The 24,832-nt window shown below is 38.7% G+C and overlaps 2 protein-coding genes across 5 annotated transcripts in view; one reads left to right on the top strand and one right to left on the bottom strand.

Moving 5' to 3' along the window:
- The first annotated feature begins 940 nt into the window (after positions 1 to 940).
- Positions 941 to 14,840, top strand: LOC113038414 (rho GTPase-activating protein 24-like). 3 transcript variants are annotated; one of them, XM_026195798.1, is made up of 8 exons: positions 941 to 1,322; positions 4,174 to 4,290; positions 9,832 to 10,039; positions 11,507 to 11,639; positions 11,788 to 11,861; positions 12,038 to 12,159; positions 12,348 to 13,362; positions 13,941 to 14,840. In XM_026195798.1, the coding sequence occupies exons 1-8, from the start codon at positions 1,271 to 1,273 to the stop codon at positions 14,176 to 14,178; spliced, it is 1,959 nt and encodes a 652-aa protein (XP_026051583.1). In that variant the 5' UTR covers positions 941 to 1,270; the 3' UTR covers positions 14,179 to 14,840. The 3 variants fall into 3 exon arrangements, with proteins under 3 accessions (XP_026051583.1, XP_026051581.1, XP_026051580.1); XM_026195796.1 differs by lacking the exons at positions 941 to 1,322; positions 4,174 to 4,290 and adding an exon at positions 8,712 to 9,550 and having other exon boundaries at positions 11,510 to 11,639; XM_026195795.1 differs by lacking the exons at positions 941 to 1,322; positions 4,174 to 4,290 and adding an exon at positions 8,713 to 9,550.
- LOC113038415 (mitogen-activated protein kinase 9-like) overlaps positions 14,838 to 24,832 on the bottom strand; it is a 25,399-nt gene continuing 15,404 nt past the window's right edge. The window contains exons 5-12 of one of the 2 annotated variants that reach the window (XM_026195799.1): positions 23,416 to 23,554; positions 22,127 to 22,292; positions 21,937 to 22,008; positions 21,629 to 21,811; positions 21,409 to 21,533; positions 21,211 to 21,274; positions 20,874 to 20,945; positions 14,838 to 17,854 (exon numbers count right to left, since the gene is read on the bottom strand). In XM_026195799.1, the coding sequence (XP_026051584.1) occupies positions 17,712 to 17,854; positions 20,874 to 20,945; positions 21,211 to 21,274; positions 21,409 to 21,533; positions 21,629 to 21,811; positions 21,937 to 22,008; positions 22,127 to 22,292; positions 23,416 to 23,554 (964 nt within the window). In that variant the 3' untranslated portion in view covers positions 14,838 to 17,711. The remainder of the gene's footprint in view (positions 17,855 to 20,873; positions 20,946 to 21,210; positions 21,275 to 21,408; positions 21,534 to 21,628; positions 21,812 to 21,936; positions 22,009 to 22,126; positions 22,293 to 23,415; positions 23,555 to 24,832) is intronic. The other variant, XM_026195800.1, reaches the window with a different exon arrangement.

Below are 24,832 nucleotides of genomic sequence, written 5' to 3'. Positions count from 1 at the left end.
ATCAAAAGAGTTGTCAGAAGCTTAATTTGACTATGGTAGAGTTTGTTTATATATTATTTAACTTTAGCGTTTTACTTCTGGTGATTGTATTTAGATTTTAAATTATGTGTATTCATTTGTGAATATTATCATGTCTTTTATTAGATATAGAAACTATTTTCTGCAATAATCCTAAAGCTAATGGAAAACTCTTATTGGCTCTTTGTCCAGGAAAGCAGGGTAAAAAAATACATACTCACTGCAACACTGTTTAGTGGAACAAATACTGTAACAATACCAAGAGCCCAAACATAACCAGTGATTGGTCCATGTTTCAGTCAATGCACAGGCACACCAAATACCATCTGCAAAACACTTACATTTGGCAAACTTACCAAATAGTATAATTTTAAAGAAATAATTTAGTGAAAATGTGCAAAGGTACATGATTGGTGTGTGTATTGTATATGACAATCCAGCTGCCACATCAGTACAGCTATGACTCCTACACTTGATGGGATGTGTAAATTCTTCTGAAAAGGCCCATTCCTCTTTTACAAATGAAGTGAGCCTCTTTCATCAGGATCAATATATGCCTGAGATCCTGCCAGGCCGGGAATCATAAATCTGACTTGCAGTGAGAAGGAAAGCGAGCAAGAACGAGAGAAAGGGCAGATGGGAAAGGGAGGATGAGAGAGACGACGGCTCCTCTTAGCCTAATGGAGGACGGTTCAAAAGTTTAACACGCCGGCCACCCGCTCACGTCTTTATAACCTCTTTGAGTCATAGTTTGTGGGTGAGGGCCGATCACATCGATGGCCATTAAACCAACTGGGGTGGGGTGGGGGAGGGATGGGTATGGTGGATGCATTAGAGAAATTGGTCCTGGCTGCCTGAGACGGCATACTGTACTGAAGTAATTACAACTGCTGGAGGGATGCTGCGGCCAGTGGGTGTGTGTGTGTGTGTGTATGCATGCGTGTCCGGAATAGTCTGCCGCAGAGGGTCCAGGCCCCGCCCTTCCATCTCTCCAGCAAAGCGTCTGCCAACGGGATAGGGCTGAGGCTTTATTGATGAGATGGATGAGGAGGGAGATAGGGATAGAGAGACAGATGGGGCTTCTGTCCAGGCCATGGCAGTGTTGTGGAGCCTGCGCTCAGGGATGCCGCCAGCGTGGCCAGCTTCCACTGATTAGCAGCAGCAGGAGCTCCAGCACCAGTGATGATGGTGATGCACGCCCACAGAGGATTTGAGCTCGGCTGAGGCATCTCAAGAGACATCCACCTGCAGGATGGGACTCGCCTGCTTCAAGTCCTGGAAGTACAACAGCGGTGCACAGAAAGGTGAGCGAGTGCTTCGCTACTTCCCACCGGTGTATTAGTTGTTCAGACAGTGTGAACTTGAGAAAACTTTTTTGCAGCATAATACATTTTATATATAGACATTTGATTATATTGCATGTTATATAACTAGAGAGAGAGAGTATACATATTTTCAATATTCAGAATTAAGATAAACTATACATATTGAGGAGTGCTCATAACTAGCAGCTTAACCTGAAAGACATGGTTTGCATGAGTTTCTGGGTCAAGCGATTACTTCCAGTGCTTGAAGGGAAGCAGTACGTGAAGGACAGACTCCATGTCACATTGACAGAGTTTTCACTTATGAATACATTAAAGCAGAGAAGCGACAGGTAGATTTCTGGTTTGTCTTTATGGGCAGGAGAGGATTTCAAAATAATGTGTATGAAAAGACTTGGGTGGAACAAGCAAACAGAGTTGACTAAATCATTGTAAATACAGAGAGATCTGAAAATGAGGATAGATGACATGAATGTGAAAACCTGAAGTCTGCGGAACAGCTCTGCTGTTATATATTTTGCTTGCAGCAAGTAATGTTATTGCTACAAATAACACCCCCAACAGGCAACTTAGAAGAATGCAAAGTAGCCTATTAGATGAGTCATGCGTGATAAAATTCTGCATTGTACCATGGATTAGAAAAAAAGTATTTCTAATTCATGCAAACATGAATCAGAAAAAAAGTCTTTATAATTCATGCAAACATGAGGAAAACTAGGCTGTTGTTTTTACGCCACATAACCACTTTAAGGAAGCATTTGCCATTGTTTCAATTACTGAGCTATAAAAACAAGAGTCCCTAACCCCCCATGCTACTCTTTATTACATGCAGACTTCCTGTCTATTACATAGATTGTGTCAATGAACCGACTACTTACACTGGTTATCATATTTATCCTCAAGTACTTGTACTGAAACAGATAAACGAAAAGAAAATTCTGTCATTATTTACCCTCATGTTTTTCCAAACCTTATAACTTTCTTATATGGAACATAAAAGGAGATGTCAAGCAGAATGTTAATGCAGCACTTTTCCATATATGCTGAAAGGATTCTGCTCAAAAAATAACCAAAAAAGCCAGATAAAATACAACTTTGCACTATATTCCAGGTCTTCTGAAGACAAATGATGTGAATCATCCCCATTTGAGATTTGACATCGGTAAAAATAACCTTCTCACTTTAGGCTTCTTGGCAGGTCTTCCAGTTCTATCAAACCTTTACAATTAATACAGAACACGGCAGCAAGATACATTTTTAATGCGCCAAAAATAATGCACATCACATCTTTGTTTAATACATTGCACTGGCTACCAATGGCTGCTCGCATAAAACTCAAGGCATTATGTTTGCCTACAAAACCACCACTGGCTCTGCACCCATTTACTTAAATTCATTACTTCAGACTAATGTGCCTCTCCAGAAGCTTGCGTTCTGCAAGTGAACATCGCTTTAATGTGCAATCACAAAAAAACCACAAAATCACTTTTTAATTTCAACTTTTGAAATTAAATGTTCCCTCCTGCTGGAATGACCTCTAACTCTAACACTTTCTATTCTAATTCTATTCTTTAAAAAAGTGTCCCTTGTAGACTTTACTAACTGATTGTTTTCTTAAAAAAAAAACCCCACTAATTTCTCTAATCTTTTTGTATTCTATCTGTTTCTTTTCATTATACAATTAACGAAAGAAAAAAAACACCTTTAACACTAGCTTGCTCTATTCTTTTTCTATTCTATCTGTTTCCTTTTTATTAATTATATGATTTAAAAAAACAAAAACCTTGCTACATGTATTGCATTAAGCTAACTGAGACTTGTTATAGCACTTGTATATCATTGCCTGTCCTCATTTGTAAGGTGCTTTGGATAAAAGCGTCTGCTAAATGACTAAACGTAATGGAATTTCTGGAGCTTTACAAAGTTGTATCATCATATGGAAGAACACTGTAAACATCTCTTTTTTTATGTGTGTTCCATTGGCGGATTTGGGTTTGAGTCATACAGTCAAGACACAAGCTTAATAAATAAATGAATTGACATTTTTGAGTGAAATATCATTTTATGTCCATATTCTTTGCCAGTATTTTTAGCAAATACTTATCAGTGACTCTCAAAGGATTTGATCCCCACTGTGGCGGTGACTGCTCTGAATCTGTGAAATGCCCTTTCATGGCATTTCAATGCTCTCCTTTTAATATCATTATTGCTTAGGCCAGCCTCAGCAAGTGGTCGGTATTGATAAACCACTTAGCTGGAGTTTTACAGCTCTCGTCTTGTTACAGAAAGTGTCCTCTTTGGGATTAATTACTGCACTCTACTTGCAAATGTGAGTGGAATCTGGGGCATACTTTAATTGTGACCGAGACCCATCTTGTGATTAATATTGTCTCTGAGAGATGCATGAAGGAGAAAAAAATGGCAAGAGTTTTTAATTTAATTCTGAAGATCAATGCTCTCCTTTCCCCTCACCGAACTCTTGTGGTGCTTAAAGATAAGAAATAGTGATCGGATTCATCGTGGGCTGTCTTCCAGTTAGCTCACTGATGGACTTGAAGGACACAATGGCCATTATGGACGAACAGAGATTTTTCACACAGTGAAGCTATATGCGCCACTTAGCTTTAGCCTTACTCCACTCAAAAGACAAAGATTTGATGTTGTATACAGTATAAAGAAAGAAGTATCATTAAAAACACTAGCGTAATATTCTCTTCTTAATACAAACCTTCTAAATTCAAACCCCCAATTTCTACTTTTGGGTACTTTGTTGCTGTGGGATTGTTAAACTAACCTTTTCAATGTATTTTCCCACTGTCTTTCCATTTAGAAGGAAACAGGGATGTACTGGTTAGTCCTGGCTCATATTTCTTCCTGTCAAACAGCTGTGGTCAGGGGGAGGAATGGCTGAAGAGCCTAAATAAGGGCGTCTGGATTCCTTTTACAGGTACACACACACACACACCAGAATATCTGACTAATTCTATTTCTACACTCAGTGGTCTCTGGAAAATCCAGGCCTGTGCGGGTCATTCTCATGATGAAACACTTCATAGTTTAACATTCAGTGTGACGATGAAACAGCAGATCCATCCAATCAGTCTTCAGGATTCCAGCCATAGACATAACAACCCATTCACACAATACACACACATTCCAGACATTTCCAAATCATGGGCCATTTATTGCACACTCTAATGACTAGCCTCCTCACAGACCGCACTTTGTCTACCATGTTCGCAAACCTCACAAAATGCTGAAAAACACATGCTGCTAGAGCTGATGTCATTCAAAACAGCAAATATTGAGAATTGTCCTCGTGATTTCTGCAAACGAAGTTGGCAAGTGTTTTCCAGCCAGTGTCATTTAGAGTTCAAGCACCATCTCATGAACTTTTCTCAGTGGTTCAGTCTTCTCCTACTCTTTTACTTACAGCATATGTTGGCGTGAGAGCTCATGGGCGGCAGCTGTGTGTTCATCTTGGCAGTGTGCCTGGGAATAATGATGTTATAGTACACCTTGGTTTTCTCATGAGAGCCATCAACCCCCATCACATCCATACAATGAAATAGCTTTGTGAATGCAAGACACTACAACAGTCATACAAATATCTATTTTCAATAAGAATGTATGCATTTAAACAGGAAACAAATATCGATCAATCCCAAATCTTCATTCAAACAATCCAAAAACTGATTACAAAATGTTTTTCCATGGCAATAGAAGTCATATTTTACCTGAGTTTGAGTAAATGTTACTTAAACTGTTTAGATTTATAAACTACTATAACTTAATTTGATTTAGTGAATCAAAACGGCATACAGTGCAAACAGTACAATCCCATTTATGAACAAATGGATTGGAATGAGCTGGCCTTTTTAATCATTCAAAATGACTTTTTACTTTAGTGTCTAATTGATTGTCAGTTTTACTTCAGCTGGTATCCACAGAGCAGTGTTGGTTGTGTTGATTATATCTGTACAAAATTATATTTAACAGATATAATCCTTGATTATAGAAAAACATGTATATATCTTATATCTGTTAAATAGGAATTTAATTACATTTGGGTTCTGTTGTTAGTTTTTCAAATTAATAAAAAATTTTTTTTACCAAGTCAGAAGGTTAATTGTATAATGTACAGCATTAGTATAGAGAGAATTTCTCACATATGCAAGCAAACGGATATTATAGCTGAAATATGCCCAAATGAATCAAAATTTAATTAAGAGCTTGTACCCACCCTATAGTATTCATCTACAGTGCCGTGAAAAGGTTTTTGCCCCCTTCCTTCCTTTTTTTTTTCATTTTTGCATATTTGTCAGACTTAAAAGATTCAGATCATCAAACTAGTTTTAATATTACACCAAGATAACCCGGGTTAATACAAAATGCAGTTTTGAAATAATGATTTCAATTATTTGTAGGGAAAAAAGCTGTCCAAACCAAACCTGCCTGGCTTTTCGTGAAAAAGTAATTATCCCCTAAATCTAATAGCTGGTTGTACCACCCTTGGCAGCAACAACTGCAATCAAGTGTTTGCAATAACTGGCAATGCGTCTTTCACAATGCTGTGAATTCATTTTGTACCACTTTTCGAATTATTTTAATTCAGCCACATTGGAGGGTTTTCAAGCATGAAAGGACTGTTTAAAGCTCATGCCATAGCATCTCAGTCCAAACTTTGACTTGGCCTGTCCAAAACCTTAATTTAGTTTTTCTTGAGCCATTCAGAGGTGGTCTTGTCGGTGTGTTTGAGATCATTGTTCTGCTGCATAACCCAAGTGAGCTTGAGATGACAAGCTGACGGCCGGACATTCTCCTTCAGGATTTTCTGATAGAGCGCAGAATTCATGGTTTTGTCTTATCAACAAAAGTTTTTAGGATAATTAAAATTTGTGATTGTGTAAAGGTGATTCAAGCCTTTTTATTTTTTGGCCTGCAGCGGCTTTTGGCCTTGGATTTCTCCCATGGATGTCTCTTTCTTACTGTTGAATCATGAACACTGACCTTGACTGACACAAGCGAGGCCTGCACTTCTTTAGATGTTGTTCTGGGTTCTTTTATGACCTCCTGGATGAGTTGTCGTTGCACTCTTGGAGTAATTTTAGTTGGCCGACCACTCCTGGGCTGGTTCACTTCCACAGGTTCACAAGTTTTGTCCATTTGTGGATAATGGCTCTGACCATGTTTGCTGGAGTCCCAAGGCCTTAGAAACGGCTTTATACCCCTTTCCAGACTGATACATGTCAACTATTTTGTTTCTCATCCTTCCTTGAATTTCTTTAGATCACGGCATGATGTTCAGTGTTTGGACAGCTTTTTTTCCTAAATAAATGAAATCATTATCTAAAAACTGCATTTTGTATTTACTTACATTATCTTTGTGTAATATTCAGATTTGTTTGATGATCTGAGTCTTTTAAGCGTGACCAAAAAAAATAAAAAAAAAAACCCACAAAAGGGGCAAAATCCTTTCCGTGGAACTAAATATAATGCATTTAAAGTGCCCCATTATTGATTTTTCAAAATGACCTTTAATGCAGTGTTTAACACAGCTCTAAGTGAATGAAAACATCTTGCAAAGTTTTAAATCTGAAAGTGTACCGTGTGTGAAGTTACTTTCTCTCAAAAGAAAGAGTCGACTCTGAATCATTTAAATGAGTCCTTTTTAAAACACATCCCAAGCCATGTCATGTTGATGTAAACATGAAACATTTGCATATTACCGGGCCATTTGTTGTGCGTGCAGACCTGGGAAAACTTGATTTATGCGTTGGTCTGAATGAAAATGCTAATTCATTCTTTGCCACTATAGGTGCCACTCTTGGAGCGGTAAAAATAGCTGTTTCCCTGGCTGTACACACAAATCAGCACTGCTCTCCCAAACACTGCTTTATCAGATATTACAGGCATGATGAAATGGAAATTAAATCTACCAAGCAGACCAATCACCACAGATTAGCATGAAAAACTGAATCGCTGAGCGAATCGTTTAGTAGGCGTTGAGCAAATAAGGTAAAAATAAATGCATATTATAAGACCAAAAACCAAAATATGAACCTTTCATAATCGTAACCCATGATAGGGGCACTTTAATGACAATTGTTTTATCTAACATAACCCAAACACACAGTAGATTTGATGTTATTTTACAAAGACAGTCTTTTAAATCTAATCCAGGTGAAAAATATTACACTTCCATAATGTAACATTACTTAAAGTGCTCTTTTTTAGCGCACTAGTTTTGTACTTAACTAAAATGAATCTTTACTACTTCTTAAGATAAACTTATGATCATCTTATTCTACTCACCTGTGCTATTTTGGGACACCATGAATATAAACTAAACTGATTTTAACATACTTATTTAACTATTTGAAAAAATGATGTGTGTATTAATGTATGAAAGATGGTTCAAGTGTACTACAAGTGGTAAATTAATACTTTTTTTAATACAGAGATACATTAAAAGTGTATTCTAGTTCAGATTTATTGTGTCCCAAAATAGCAAAATTGAGTACACTTATATGATCGGAAGTTTATCTTAAGTACTAAAGAATCAGTTTTACCGTATAATGTACAAAATAATGGTGTGCAAGAATAGAGCACATTAAGTATATTATGGAAGTGCACTTTTTTTCACCTTGGAAAGTCTTTTCCTGTACATGCAAAGTTGAGCTGAATGGAAAACTCGAGTTTCAGAGTCCATGTTGCTGCTTATTTCCCAGGAGAGATTAACATTCCCAATGAATTCCCTACATTACCTCTCCAACATAACTCCACACAGCTCTGGGGCTCCTAAAAGGTGAGAGATGGCCCTCCAGATAACACCACCACATTCACATGCACCGCACACTCACTCGGCCAACGTCTAAGGATCTGTTTTAGACTGGGATTCTCATCAGGGGCCAAGTTACTGGGCACAAATGTTTAAAAAGGGTTTGAGGGGTGTGTTCAGCCGTGTCCAGTGGAAACTTCTTGGATTCAAGCCATGTGAGGTACACAGGGACAGAGAGAAAGAAAGGAAGATATAGCAGAAAGTTCTAGCTCATTTATTTTTAGTCAATCTGTGTTTTGTGGCGTTACTGATTCATGGTGAGGGGACAGAAATAGGGGAAACAGAAGGTGTTGGCGCCACCTTGGCCACACTCCAGTAACCCTGCAGTGGAGTAGCTCAATACAGATAAGAGGTCGCAAGAAAGCAGACAGGAAACAAAGAAAGAAAGATTATAGGAGACGTACTTTTAGAGAAAGTATAACCGTGTTTGAAATTCAGTTAGGGAGGCGGATTTAATTTGACAGTAAACCGAGGAGGTGCTGACTCACGTCACTGGAGACTCTGGACAATTAAGTCCAGAAAAACATAACCTCCCCTCAAACGCGAACACAGACAAGTCTCTGTTGATGTCACCATCAATGATGGCATATGACTGAGACATCCACTTCAAGAGGCAGCGTCACAGGGAACATCTACTTTGAACTAGACTTATTCCCATTTTATTGAAAAGCTCCCAAAGGAAGAAACCTGGAATGGTATAAGAGGTCGAGCACTGGATGGACAACAGTGTGGAAGAAGTGCTTTCATGATTGGGATGCATGTAAAAGTGCGACAAGTTGTTTTTTGATCAATTGTTCATTCAACTTTTGGACTCTTAGTAACTAAAACTGAAAGAAATGTCCTCAAAATAAGGTGTGTACTTGAACAATGCCTCCTCTTTCATAATGAGGACTGTCATCTGATTTGGAATGCTGATATATCCGATAAGCTCGCATATCTGAGCTGGAGGGTCAGTGTTGCACATCGGCAGGAGAGAGAGAGAGCTTCTCTTCGGTGCACTAAGCCTCATCACCTTACCTGCAGACAGGAGAGCGAGAGAGAGGGAGGAGGAAGAGCAAAGGGAAAGGAACATCCAGTTCTAGACCAAACAAGTTTGCAAAACATGAGCAAAAGGGATTTAGGTTCAATGAGGACATTGGTACGGTGCCAGATTCAAGATCGCTACGAAGACTGAAAACATCACAGGGTGAGGTCAGGATAGCGGATTTGTGAGTGCCCCCCAAAAAGAAGACAGAGCCAGACAGACACAATTGAAGAGACAGACAAGAAAAGATGCCTGAAAACAAACAGACAATCCAGCGGACTGGAAGCTATCTCTCTCACTCTGCTTACAGGAAGATAAAAAGGGTGCTGAGCTTCAGAAGACGTGAGTATTAAATATTAGGCAGGGAGAGCACACACCATCACACACAGAGTTGGATTTTGGTGCATTGCAGCTGCAGCGTGCATTACTCTTAAAGCCGAACATTATTATTGTTTTATGCATCCGTCCCATTTCTGTGGACTCAACACGATCTTCAATTTATGCTCTTGAGGTTAACAGCTCTTGCTATTTCAGCACATCTCAGTTAACAAAATTAGGTAACTAAGAAGAAGCTAAACGGGGTCTGATGCTGACAGCTCTATACCTGTATTTTACCATCACAGGTGTATTTGGTCAAAGGTTGGAGGAGACAGTCCTGTATGAGAGGAGGTATGGGGATCACATGGCTCCTTTGGTGGTGGAGCAGTGTGTTGATTTCATTCGAGAGCAGGGGCTCACAGAGGTGGGACTCTTTAGGCAGCCCGGCCAGGCCACTCTGGTTAAAGAGCTACAGGAAGCTTTTGATGCTGGGGAGAAACCATCTTTTGACAGGTAAGAGATTGACGTTAATAGACATGAGTCGTTCCATTTAGCATAATGTACATTAGCAGTGATTTGAAAACTATACAAGCTACCTAACAAGATTCAAGAAGAATTCGTCAAACTGAATTTACTTGAAAATGTTTCAAAATTCCAATTCAGTTCCTCAATTTTAAGTGAGGTAGCAGTAATTTTTCTAAGGAATTTAATGAAGTATAAGAAATTCATATTGAACAGCAATAAGTGTTCCAAGGAAAATAAAAAAAATAATTAATTAGAAAATAAAGATTCAACAAAGCAAACTTTGAATGACTTGAAAAAGCCAAGTTCGAAAGTTGAAAATGTAGCTTCATTGTGGACATGGTCAATTCAATGTAACTTATAAATTGAAAGGGAGCTGAAGTTGAAGTTTGCTCTACACTGCTGTGTGTGTATTCTCTGTATTATGAGGACCAGATATCCCTTGTGGGGAATTTTTTTTTTGTCCCCATGAGGAAACAAGTTTATAAACCATAAATGTAAAAATACAGAAAATTATATGTGAGGGGTAGATTTAGGTGTAGGGTCAAAGTTAGGGTAGGGGTAGGCAACCCGCGGCTCCCGAACCTGAATGCGGCTCTTTCATCCCTCTGCGGTGGCTCCCATGATTCCAATACTGTGTAACCCTGATATTTAAGAAAACCTAAACTCTTCCCATGCACTTTTTATGGGCAAGTGTGTTCACGTAAAAGTTTTCAAAGGGCCAATGTGAATACATCTAGATTTAAATGAAAAGTGACAGTACAGAATAATTACAGTACAGAAGCTATAAAATATATTTTCTGCCTTATTCTGTGATAAGTGGAAAAAGTGTTTGTAGTATATAAACTATTATATTAATTATACAATCATAACCATAAAATTGTCATTAGTAAAATATATCAAAAATATTATAGAAGACAAATGATTGGTTATTGTCCAGCAGTGTATTTTATTTCTTAGCCAAGTAAGAGATAAGAAAAGTATTTTTACTTTTTTTTTCAATTAGATATATATAAATATTATTAGGCCTATTATTATTATTATTTGACATTTCTGTCCCCCTCACTTCTGAAATTATTGCTATGCCCCTGCCTTATAACATTACTGAATATAACACTTTAGCTATATGCCGTGTTATCTTTATTTGGGGATCAAATATTTAGTGACTCCATGTGAATTGTATTTGTTGGGAAAGGGGCCAAAATGGCTCTTTTGACATTAAAGATTGCAGACCCCTGGGTTAGGGTAAGGGCATAGAAAATACAGTTTGGTCTGTATACAATTATGCCTATGAAATGTACCCATATTGATAGGAATATCAGTGTCTGTGTGTATGAGATATAAAAACAAATTATTTAAAGTAATTTATTAATAAAATAATGTAATTAACAAAATAAGTAAATGCAACCACAAATACTTGAATTTACTCTCGTAGTGAATACATGTTTGCTCTCCCAGCAGCACAGATGTCCACACAGTAGCATCTTTGCTAAAATTATACCTCAGGGAGCTGCCTGAACCTTTGGTGCCGTTTTCCCACTATGAAGAGTTTCTTGTATGTGGCAAAAGAATCCCCTCAGACAGAGAAAAGGTATAATAAACCATGTTAACTATCACTAACTTCAAATAGCACATGATGTTATCTGACAAATTTAAATGAAATGTGTTTTAATATTATTATATTCTGGTCATTGAGGAACCAACAATAATTTGTCTTATAATCACATCCTGTACTTTAGGGTTTGCAAGACTTGAGGAGTCTCCTTTATGAGCTACCTGTAGCAAACTTCAACCTCCTGAAATACATCTGCCAGTAAGACTGAAGTATTTTTTTTATTCAAAGGTTTAGGGGTTAGTTTTTTTTTCATATTCTTTTTATATTTATATTGGCATTTGGAGTTTTAGCCTAATGTACAATGACGTGTCTAGTCTTAAATGTTTAACATTGCTCACATCAGATAACACGGCTATGACACATCTCGGTTTCAGATTCTTAAATGATGTGCAGTCATACTCCAATGTCAACAAGATGAGTATCCAGAACTTGGCAACAGTTTTTGGGCCAAATATCCTAAGGCCCAAAGCGGAGGACCCAGAAAGTATCATTGGAGGTGAGAAATATTTAGGTCTCCATAAATATGGTTTGTGGCAACACCAAATAAAATCCTGGCTTCAGCTGAGATTTAGATAGCTCTAACTACTAAAGTTAAGTGTATGTACTCATGATTTGAGGTCATATGAAACTGTTTTCCTTAAATCTGTATGGAATGCACTTACTCATACCACTCTTCTTTACTAGGGGCAGCAGTTGTGCAACATCTAATGTCTGAACTGATCCGTGAGCACAGCTTGCTCTTCTCCAGAGAGAACTGCAACCCTCCTGAAACGTCTTTACAAGCCGCCCTCCCCATACAAAGACACAGTAACCTTGTGGAATGGGTGCACGAACCACCTGCCCACATGAGGCAACCTCTGTTGAGCAAAGATCAAATGGTCCTTCGAGACCAGACTGTAGCCTGTCCACATGAACACTCTCTATCGTTAAACACAAAGAGGAGAGGGTCTTTTCAAAGCCCTTGTAACAAAAACATTGCCCACCCATCAGAGGCAGAGCAACAACGTGAAGAGAACTCTTCACCAACCAGCTCTGCTCTGATTTATGACAACTACAGTCAGAACAGCCCAGCACAAGAATCTCTCAATACAAGGCATGTACCTACACCCTCAACCCCACTACCTGTCACTACTGCCTGCTCTTCTTTGAGCAAAGAACTGGAAGCTGGAGTTCAAATGTGTATGCAGTCAAGGAGCTGGCCTGACATCGAAGAACTTAGCTGTGGACCAGAAAAAGCGCTAGGGAAAAGTGGAGGCAGCAGTGAAGCCCAAGATAGTACCTTATCTGTCTATGACAACATAGTTACTAAGGAGCAGGGGGAGCAATATATAGAGGACAGGGAGGCCAAAGGTACTGCCAATGTGGCTGAGAGCAGCAGCTCTTGGTCCTCTTGTGAGATTGTGCCTTTGGATGGGGGCAGTGGGAGCGGTGGAGCTGCAAGCCCTCGCAATGTCTCCCCAGAGCAGTTCTCCTCATTCAGAATGGACTCTAGAGAGGAAGAGCTTTGCCCTAACTCCCCTGCCTCATCCTCTGCTCCTACAGATGCACCTTTAAGCACCGGCAGCAGCGAAGTCTTTTTACCAAATGCTCCCCAAGAGCTCCTGGGCTTTCCAGCTTCCCATGCAATGCAGTGCCTTGTTGCAGGGCTTCGTCAACAGATGACCAGACAAAAGGCGGAGTACGAGGCAAAAATTAACAGGTAAGATCACTAAATCAGTTGTCTTGGTAACTGACAACAGGGATTGCAAAAGCAAAACAGTTGCAAAAACAAAATGGACTGCAGATATAGGCAACATTGGTTCTAGAGTGCCTTTGTCCTGCAGGGTTTAGTTCCCACTTGCCTGTAGCCTTAGTGATTCTGAAGACCTTGATTAGCTTATGTGTTTGGTTAGGGTTGGAGATTAACTCTGCAGGACAGTGCCACTCCAGGACTGACTTTGCCCATAAATGTCAGTTCAAAAATTACAGTGAGGTGTGTTGGAGCACTAGTGGATCTGAATGGGGTAGGATGGTAGCTCTCTAGTAGCAGGATTGGCTACACCTGCATTAACGCAGTCTCTCCCAACCCTGTTCCTGAAGAAACACCAGCAGTACACATTCTGTAACCTTACTTTTCAGGTCTGAGTCTCTAACAAGCCAAGAAGTTGAGTCGAGTGTGTATGATTCAGAAGAGTAAATTTTTTTCCGATGTTAGTTTAGCGTTCAGGGTTGAGAAACACTGGACTGATAAATAAGCATACCTGAACACAGTATGGTTTCTCCATTCTCTGTCACCAGGCTGGAGCAGAGGAACAAGGTACTTCAGGGGGAAGTTGCAGGGCTTCGCTCAACTCTGGAGCAGCAGCGGCGCTGGGTCAGTGTGTCGGAGATCAAAATGAGAAATGTAGAGCGAGCCCGTGTAGATGCTGATAGACGGAACACCACTCTGCAACAGGAAATGGAGCAGTTTTTCGAAACATTTGGCGAGCTTAACGCAGAGGCCCGGAAAACCAGTCGCATTGTTCAGAGTTTTTGAAACATTCACGTGCTGTGCTACAAGACCAGTCTTAGTAGCATATTAATGTTTAATTGTTTTAAAGCAGTGTTTTTTAAACTCTGGTCATGGGAGCATCCCCAGTAGCATACATTTTCGATGTCTTTGTTATTCGATACATCCATTTCAAGTCGGGGAATTTCAACTAACACACCGAGGAGTGGAATTAGGAAGACATAAAACATGTTCAGTGTTACAAGTACTCCCAAGTCAAGGGTTGGGAAACAGCTATATAGTAATAACTGTTATAAAAAAAACAAAATAAAAAAAAAAACAGGACACTTTTTCAGGGCTGTAGAAATGAGGATGCATTCCTGAGGGAAACCATTGCCCCACTTTCAAGAACAGTTCTGTTGCCTGAACGGATGTGGAGACCAGCATGCTCCAAATAATACTAAAGGCAATTTTTTTGCCATTTGAGTGATCAAAGACTGTGGAATGATCCAAAGTAAGATAAAATTTCATGTCTAGTAAGCATGGATGTCATATTCGAGACAATAGATTCAAATGAAAACTTGTCAGTAAGCATTTTATTTAATTGGAACCTGTGTAGGTAACGCAACACACAGTCATACCTTGTACACAAACAGTTCATACTCTGAATGCATTTGTACCATATTAAATAAAACATAAAACAAACAGTACTTTGAGCTTTTTATTTGGCCAGTTGTAACAGATGTAACCTTTATTTTTTACACAGAGAAAAGAAGTCTCACTCTGTTTTTTTTAGATGGAGGATAATTTAAGGTTTTGCATATGTTTCAGGCAGGTTTTTGATTTGGGTAACTCCCATCATAGTCCACTGACAGGGCACCCATATGTAGCACAATACAAAACACGTGATAGCTAAACAGACATTACTAGCACGGAGCAGTTTGATATCTATTCCTTTTAGAGGATTTGATTGCTGAACATGAGAACTTGTTTTCTTAAGACCAACTCACTCTGCACCGACAAGACATGACTCCCAGACACGTTTGTCTGGTTTTGTCAGATCAGTGTGTTACCCCTGTTGGTGTCTGTTTACGTTGGCCAGTGCTTTTTCACCAACTGAACATATTAAATCTGCGTTTGTCGGAGGGTGGAATGTCTGAGAAGTGACATACTGTAATAGGTTGGCTGTCAGAATCTCTTAGTGCAGTGTGAACTGGCCTTTATGAAGATAGTCTGAGAAGTAAATTAATATCTTAAATGTGAATAATTCTTCAAGTCATTACTGATTCCACCCCTGGTGACAGATTGTCAGTGACAAAAACACCGTTAACATTCACAAACACGCACCCTCTCCCCCATGGGAAACAGACACCTAAAAGAAGAGAAAGTAAGCCCTTGAGAAAGTGTGAGCCAGCTTTGTTTCGTCATCTTGAAGGTCTCAGTGCTGCAGAGGTCCATCACGAGTGTTCATAACAGGAATCAATGAGTCCACAACAGCAAAACTAATTTGCATGAGGCTCAGAAATTAGAATGGAACACAATGCACTATTGTGTAAAATATTATCACTGTGCCTTACAGCAAGGTGAAGCACCAAAAGAAATCTCACAAGCTCAAGCAGAGCAGGAAATGTGATGTTTGAGAAAACGGACAAAGTAGCATGGGTAGCAAACAACCCAGCCTGCTAAAAAAAAAAGAACTTGATAGTAGGTACTGTACATTACCATCAATAATTTTGTGATCTCCAAACCAAGCTGTAGAGACACTGATAGTGAGAAGCTTTAGGCATGAAAATTATGGTGATGCTAAGTTCATCCTCCAGTCCTGTCCATCAGTGAAGGATCTACCTACTGATATTCCCATTTCAGTCTGTCAGAAGAGCTTGGAGGCACACAAACTCAATGCATTTATATTATCCTCCAGAGGCTTTCCAATCATTTACAACCAGAAGACAGGTTTCTGCAATGACCTCAAGTCTGGGATGAAGAGGGCTTGTGTTATCATGCATAAAAATTAACGTAGAGTACAGGACACTTCATCATACATATCTACAACACTGGAGGGAAAAGAATGCAGAGAGGCTGAGTAAACTGATGAAACGGTGGGTTTCCATCATGAATACCACTGTTAAAGAATCACACAGTCCAAAACAGGTCTCTAAGCAGATGGTTACCCACAGTATGTCACTGAATCGCAAGTCTGCAAACATTAACCTAAGGATGTAGAGACATGTATAAAGGAAATGAAATGATATGGCCTTGATAATTCACACATACTTGAAAATCTGTCAGTGTTTTACTGAGAGGACATCTTTAAGAAGAGGAAACTGAAGAAATAAAAATCAGCTGACAAATCAGCTATAAAAAATAAAATAAAAAAAGGAAAGGAACCATAAATTTGCGTTGTACATTCTTATGGGCTTTTCAAGTTGGAGGAGATTAAAAAAGGCAATGGTTTGCATTAGCTCATGCAATTAAATGTACAATCTTACGAGATAAATCACGATCTTGTCAGCGGTGTGATTAATTATTCTTGGAATAAGGAATAGGGGCCTTGATTAGGATGTTGCATCCAAAGTTTTCTATTGGACATCTAGAAGTTTTTGTTCTTATTGTTCTTATTCTTTTTTAAACAGTATTCTCACTTTTAAACATCTGTGCAATTTTCTTTTTAAATCAATTTCAAGTCCCATTCACATAGTTTGTTTTAAAGTACATATGCTAAAGCATATTCAGAAGCTGTAAAATTCTTTCCACACAGCACAAAGAAAGACAAACTGAACATTTACACAAAATCTATGTACGTATATATACACGACTATACCCTAACAAACTGAAAAGCATCATTAGGTTCTCTTTTAAAATGGGTGTATGGTGACTATGTACAGAGGCAGGCACTATAGTTCTGTTTCTAGGTGTGTTTAGGCATATTTCAGTGATCTGTAGTTACAATAGTTGTCTAGTAAGTGTTCTTTGTTAATATCATGCAGCAATACTTATAACAGGAACTCATTCCAAAGGGACTGACTAGCTATAAAGTTGTCCAAGAATTTATATCTGTGCTTCTTTTAGGTGATGAAATGAACGGTAATAAAAGCTACATCGCACAGAGAGAGAGAGGACATAAATGACAGGGATAAATCCAGATATTACACATGCTGCTGCAATAACGCCACTAGACTTATTTTTAGATATGAAGTGAAATGTGAATGCATTAAATCATAAACCTATTATTTATTATTTGCCCATTTAGGAACAGTTTTTTTTAATGTAAAACTAAGACTGTGAAGATGCAGTCAAACATAAAAGAAAAGAATAATAAAGATTTTAGATTTTGCTGTTGGTGTGTAACTGAGCTTTAGCCACAACAGACTTGTCTAAGAGCAAATATTACACAAATGTCTGATACAAGCGAGAGAAAACAGCCCCTTAAAAGCAAGAGTGAAGGATTACGAGGGTAAACTTGAAGCTGAATGAACGTGCACCCCCTGTTGGCTTCAGTCAAGACCACGGCATGGCCCACACAGGTGATGGAGAGGGATGTGACATAAGCGAGAAGACGGGGGAGGTTGAAGCCACTCAAGTCACTCCTCTAATGGTCCTGTGAGGGTGTCGATGCAGGAGCTGTCGGTGTCTGAGGCCAAAGTCTGCTCCGTTGACATGGACGAGATGTCGTTAATAGAGGATGACTGGGAGGCAGTGGTGCTGCTGTTCACAGTACTGTCTACTACACAGAATGCAATGCATCAAAATTAGGGCAACTAAATTGAATGTGCTAAAGATAAACTTCTACTGAATGCAGTTAACCTATTTTATTGTTTTTGTGTTCCAAATGTTTCTCTGTAAATGATTTTAACAAAATACATGATACCAGTGAGTTTGAGAGACCAGTCCGACACCTGTTTACTCTTTTCCTCACCAGCTTAATTTTGTTTTTGCCAGCCACCGGCAGCATTTTTCAGTTTCACAAAAGTTTAAATTTCCCCCAGAATATGCCAAAACAGAGTCTGCTTTAAAACAAGCTGAGGAAATTGCTTTTTGTAAAAGACCATGTCTGGAGCAGATTCAGTATAATGATCAAAACAAAGATGGAATAGATTGCTTCCAACAACACATCCAAAGATTGCAGGGTCGTTTACCACTTTCTGGATCGACATTTCATTAAGTAATGATAGGCAGTTTTGATTTACATGCTGTTTAATGCTTGATGATCTTGTTATTTTACAAATGAATCTGCTTATATATGCAACTGCTTGTTACTGCTTCTTCGCTGTGTTTTGATCGAGACTAAAGATGCGTAATAGTGCCTCCTACCATACACCAGTGAAAATTGTCAGAGAAGCATCTCATAATTGATGGAAAATTTTGTCTTCGGCAGGGAAAGAATTGAATTCTAAATAAGCAACTTGCGTATCACAAGAACGCCACATTGTTAAATTTTATGTCCATGTCAGCTTAAGACCTTTTCTGTTTTTTTGACTCTACAGGTACTGATTTTCCTGTTATCTTTGCTGGTAAAGCACGATAAAAAGTGTTCCACTGTCTAATGTTCTCTCTTTACAACAATAAATTACACTACGCAACTAGCTTTTCTATAGAGGTGACAGCCAACGAGCATGAGGATTCTAAACAACATTTAGCGAAACACTAAAATTAGTGGCTAAATGTCCATTCAGTAGTTTGGATCCAATTCCAATCCAAGTTTTAGACCTTAAAGGGATAGTTCACCCAAAAATCTAAATTCTGACATTAACTATTCACCCTCATGTCGTCCAAACCCATAAGACCTTCGTTTATCTTCAGAAGATGAATTAAGATATTTTTTGATGAATCTCTGACCCTCATGTAGACAGCAAGGATGCTCACACGATCCAGGTCCAGAAACATTTAACGTATGCTACTCTGTATCAGCAGCAACGCACTTATACGTTGTTTACACTTTGATCTGTACGTAATGTATCCGTGTGGTACTGCTGACACAGAACAGCTTAAGTAGTTTACGTTTAGATAAAAGCAAACTCATACACTGTGATATTCTCCAAAACGGTGCTATATGTGATGTGATGTGGCGGAGACAAATTGTTGAATAAAGTCGTTATTTTAGTTTTCTTTGCACACAAAAAGTTTTCTCGTAGCTTCGTAAAATTACAGTTGAACCACTGATGTCACATGGATTATTTTAACAATGTCCTTGATCGTGGTAGTATCCTTACTGTTTATGGGATGGTCAGAGAGCTCTCAGAATTCATCAAAAATATCTTAATTTGTCTTCTCAAGATAAACGAAGGTCTTATGGGTTTGGAACAACATGAGGGTGAATACTTAATGTCATCATTTAGATTTTTGGGTGAATTATCCCTTTAAGGTCTAAAACTTTTTACATTCGATCCAAACTACTGAATGCACCTTTAGCCACTACATTTTTTAAATAAATAAATCAGAGACTTTTAGTGAAAGTGAAGGTTCTTTTGAACAAGTATGGTAAAATTTTAACAAATTACTTAAATTACGGTTACAATTTTTATAGTAGGTTTATTTTAATGTGTAGACAGAATACCAACCAAAAGAATCCAGAAAAAAGCATTATACAGAGGTTAGAAATTGATTTGCATTTCAGTGAGTGAAATAAGCATTTGATCCCAAAGCAAAACATGAATTATAACTTGAAACCCTTGATAGCAATCACAGAGCTAAGATGTTTCTTGTAGTTGGTCACCAGGTTTGCACACATCTCAGGAGGAATTTTGATTCACTCCTCTTTAGAGATCCTCTCTAAATCCTTAAGGTTTCTTGGCTGTCATATGGCAACTCAAAGTTTCATCTCCCTCCACAGATTTTCTATAGGACTTTAGGTCTGGAGACTGGGTAGGCCACTCCATCACCTTAAACAGTTACTCCACCCCAAAATTAAAATGTTGTCATTAATCACTCACCCCTTTTTGTTCCAAACCCATAAAATCTTGGTTCGTCTTTGGAACACAATTGTAGATATTTTGGATGAAAACTGGGAGGCTTGTGACTGTCCCATTGACTGCCAAGTAAACTACGACTAAATAACAGTTTACATAAAACAACAAATAACAGAGTGTTAAACCACTGATGAGATTGACTTCTGACGGTGTCTTTCATACTTTTCTGGACCTTGACAGTCTAACTTACTTGGCAGTCCATGGGACAGTCACAAGCCTCCCAGTTTTCATCCAAAATATTGAAGATGAAAGCTTTTACAGGTTTGGAACAACATGGGTGCAAGATATTAATGACAAAATGTTCACTTCTGATGCAGGATTTCAGTCCATTGCTGCGTAGTGTGTTACCATTGTTTTGGTTGTGGTCTCAACTGCCTTAAGATCATTAACAAGGTCCTAATGTGTAGTTCGGGGCTGATCCCTCGCCTTTCTCACGAACTTGCCCCATGAGGCGAGATCATAACCAATCTAATCTGTGGGAGCCAGAATTCTTGCTGGTTGGTAGGGCCTCAAATACTTATTTCACTCACTGAAATGCAAATCAATTTTTTGGTTGATATTCTGCATCTATCTGTTAAAATAAACAATAATTATAGACCCTTAATTTCTTTGTAAGTGGGCAAACTTACAAAATCAGCAGGGAATTAAATAAATTTGCCCCACTGTATTTATAGTACGAGGTCGAAATACAACACAATGTTTGTCAGTTTTCCCAATAATCATTGTCAAATAGACAGACACACATTTACATTGTTTTCACATTTGTACGTGACTCACCTAAACACTCCTCTTTCAGCACTCCATTCTTGTTCCTCTCCTCCCAGTCCATTACTTCTTTATAAATCAACTCTGTAGTGATGGGAAAACCCAAAGAAATCATAAAGATATTTGTTTTACAAATCACTAATAACTCACATTCATCACTTTAGCAGACATTCAAATTATGAACTTTCAAGGTCAAGGCTCAAAAGCTATTCCATTACTTTAGAATAAATGAGAATGCAAATGGATCTGGGATAAATTCATCACAGTAACCATTTCTGCTGTAGGCATTCATTTTCTACAAGAAGCTAATAGCTCAGCAGGAGGTAGTGACAGCAGAGGGTGTTTGTACCTTTCCACTGCTCAATGCTGTGTTCCCGCTCCTCCAACTGCTTGTCTGATATCTGCGGAGGAGGCTGAACACATGAAACAATCATTATACATCCTAGTCTCAAGAGAACCTCCTTGCATAGTAAAAACTTCCCCTGTAAAACAGTTTCAACTGGACTGTGCAAGACAAAAACACTTGAAAGGGTAAGGGTGCACTGACCGCATCGGCCTCGGCTGGGTCGTACCACACACGGATGTAAGGGTGATTGAGGGCCTCCTGCACAGAGATGCGGCTTTCAGGGTCGATTACCAGCATCTTTGACAGCAGGTCTCGTGCTTGACTAGCTACATTAGGAATGATGTAAAATGTCACGTCAATGCAATTGTTTAAAGTACAACATTAAGAGAACACTTAGACAGCAAAGCAAGAAAAATCTTACTTTTGATCTTGTCATGCTCTGTCTCTGAAGGGAAGGCCCAATCGGGAAAAAGCTCATTAAAGCTGACTCCAGGAAACTGGGGTTTGTTCATTACATAGTTCCTTACGGTCTCCATCAAACGGTTCATAAACTCCAGCGAGGGGGTTCCCAAAATCTCAATCACTTTATTCCACTGGTCAATATCTGAGATTAACTCAGTCAAGGATATAAAGGTGAAAAAGGATAAATTTGCATAAAATTCAAGACTTTCAATGACTAGGACGGACACTGGGATATATGCACACAGTGTACAAGAGTAAAGAGGATACGATCAGTGCCCTGGAATATGACACTTCCTTTAACCATCTCACCCATGATGCAGCCCACCGACCAGATATCCACTGGCAAAACACATACAATTAAAATTATATATGCCACAATTTTATTTGGATTGCACCGCTTAACTTTCGAAAGCACTACTGGGAAAAAAATGTATTAATTAAAAAAACAATGTTTTACCATTCTCCTTGTATCTCATTCCCAAGATGACCTCTGGTGCTCTGTAGTATCTGGTTACTACATAGGGTGTCATCATGAAGTTAGTGCAGGCGGTTCTGGCCAGCCCAAAGTCTAAGATCTTTAGGGTGCAGTCAGACTTCACTACGATGTTACTAGGCTTCAGATCCTGAGGGGTAGAGATGACGGTTTCATACTGTCATTCTGAAAAACATCTCAGGCGTTGATAGATTGCAAAGTATATGATTCAGGGAACACAGCTGGTGATGTGTCATGCTGGTTTTGGTCTTCACTTATTTAAAGAAAACATTTGTTACAAACCTTAGGATACAAATGATAACATTAACTGTCAATATTTTCCAATGCATGTACTAAAACAAATTGTTTTCTAGAGATGTTAACCGGTTGGTCCGCCAATTAATTTGCAATACATTTGAACAGCATGTGACAAACAACTACAGTGGCCAATAATACACGTAGACACGTTATACAAAATGTTTCGTTTTATAATGCTACTGCTGTATTTATGCAGATGACTTTATTTATGACTTAAAATTGTACACATTAAAAACAGCACAGAGTAAGGTTTTTATAGCTTGGGAATATTCATTTAATATTAATTTCCATTCTATTCCATTTCCATTCTATGCGAAGAAAACGCGCTCTGACGGCACAGACGTTGCCGGGACACACAAATAACGGTGTGCTAAGAGACTAAGTTTCGTGAAGCGCTTCGTGTTTTCGTTTCACCACTGAATGGGATCCTCATCTGGTGGAATACATGGCTCCAGCAAGAACTGTTCCCAACATGTTGAAAACATTTTTTATTCTTACTTCTCTCATGTTTTCGTTAAGGAACCTGAGATGTTTGTGCCGAGGGTCTAGGGCGGACACGAGAAGAAGACTTTTCCCTGCATTTTCCAAGTTAGCGGTGGTTATTCGTTGCTTGAGAGATGCCGCAACAATGTTCTTGAATTCGTTTTTTTTCTGTGATTCGTATTTGAATCACTGTAAAAGACTGCAGTTCTTATTCATTCATTAATTCTTTTTTGCTTACAGACATCTTCAAAAATGCGGTAGAGAATCACATAAAGTGATCGAATTATGTTTTATTGTGGATTTATTTTTTATGGCAAGCAAAAAGATAGCGAAATTCGAATATCATTTTTATTTATCTAATAATTACAGCAGAACGAATATCCGAATGTTCGACTATCCGTGCACACCCCTAATTCTAATTCCCCTATGAGTTGTCGTTATTGATAATCAACTCGCCACAGTGAAGCTCTCACCCTGTGAATGATGCCAACTGAGTGGAGATGTCTGATGCCACACAGGATCTGGTAGAGCAGGTAAGACATCCTCTCATGGTCCAGGTCCATGTGGATCACCTGACAAAGGCTAGCGTCCATCAGTTCCATTACCAAGTACCTGTGAGAAACCAGGGAATCAGATTCTTCAGTTTCCTGTGCTCACCTACAACTCAAATTACCTCTACATATCCTTACATACATAGTACGGAGTAGCATATAACAACCCCAGATCCCAAGCTTAATACTTTGAGTCAGCAGCACTTCTATAAAACACAGCAACAGAAGTGCTGTTGTCAGGACAGGAGTTGCAATTAATCTTGATTTAATAACATGTAATTTCAATCCTAAAGCTATAATTATCACATGCAGCATTAGGAGAGCGTAATTTATCAGTTCCTCTTGAGAGTTCATTGTGGTCTCAGCAAAACTATGCATGTTAATAACATCACAGTGGGCCAAAGGACCAATACACCCTACAGCCATACAAACTCAGCTTACACTAAGGCCTCATTTACACTGCCAGTTAAATGTGACCCAATTCAAATTTTTTGCTCATATGTGACAAATCGGATCTCTTCTATGACAGTGTAAACAGGAAAAAAAAAAAAAACGCAAGCATTCTGATATTTCGAGATCGTTTTCAGGCATTATTGATATGGGGAAAAAAAAATCAGATTTATGTACCAATGCGACTGCCATGTAAACAGGCAGATTGGATTTTCTGAGGCATTGGGTTCTGTACGTCAAGTATTAAAACTAAAATTTGGTCCTTCTCCGTGGTTTAATAATGTCATATGTGACCCGTGCTGGCCAAATTAGTATAAATTTGCACAGCTAAAATTATATATATATCTAAAATTATCTTTATTTGTACGTTTTCTGAGAGGATTACCTTTTCTATACTCGCTGCTGTCGCTGACTGTCATTCTAAGTGTGTGCATATAACGGGGCTTCTGACGGTGCACAATACCGATAAATACACATACAGAATTACAGTATTTCAGTATTCACACAAACATAATCTGTTCTGTCTTAAGTGACCGCTTGGGTAACTGTTGGGGAAAAACATCTGATGGGTAACATTATAGTAAATCCGTGCATTACAGTACAGGACGTCTGTATAATGTATCAATGTTAATCTAACAATAAAAGAAAAGAGGGATCGCTCACTGGACCTCGCTCTATCGACTTCAAACGGGTGTGGCTCAGTCATTTTCTTGTCAGATTTAAACAATTCATAAATAATTTTAAACGTCTTTTAATGGAGAAAGTAATTATTATTTTTTTTGCTCATGACTCATTTTTTCAGCACAGGTCCCATTATTTTCCGGAGGGAGCACATTGAGCCAGTAAATGACAATACTGTATGCACAATGTTTCAGATGGTATGGCAAGT

This window comes from Carassius auratus, chromosome 21 (assembly GCF_003368295.1).
Source record: "Carassius auratus strain Wakin chromosome 21, ASM336829v1, whole genome shotgun sequence".
NCBI lineage: Eukaryota > Metazoa > Chordata > Actinopteri > Cypriniformes > Cyprinidae > Carassius > Carassius auratus.
The sequence above is the reverse complement of the archived record's forward strand: the minus strand, read 5'-3'. Positions and strand labels throughout refer to the sequence as shown.

Bases quoted from the DNA above. Each gene is read 5' to 3' on its own strand.
- LOC113038414 (XM_026195798.1), top strand. From the start codon at position 1,271: ATGGGACTCGCCTGCTTCAAGTCCTGGAAGTACAACAGCGGTGCACAG. The intron at 10,040-11,506 runs GTAAGAGATTGA...TTGCTCTCCCAG, and splicing joins GAGAAACCATCTTTTGACAG to CAGCACAGATGTCCACACAG. The intron at 12,160-12,347 runs GTGAGAAATATT...CTTCTTTACTAG, and splicing joins CCCAGAAAGTATCATTGGAG to GGGCAGCAGTTGTGCAACAT.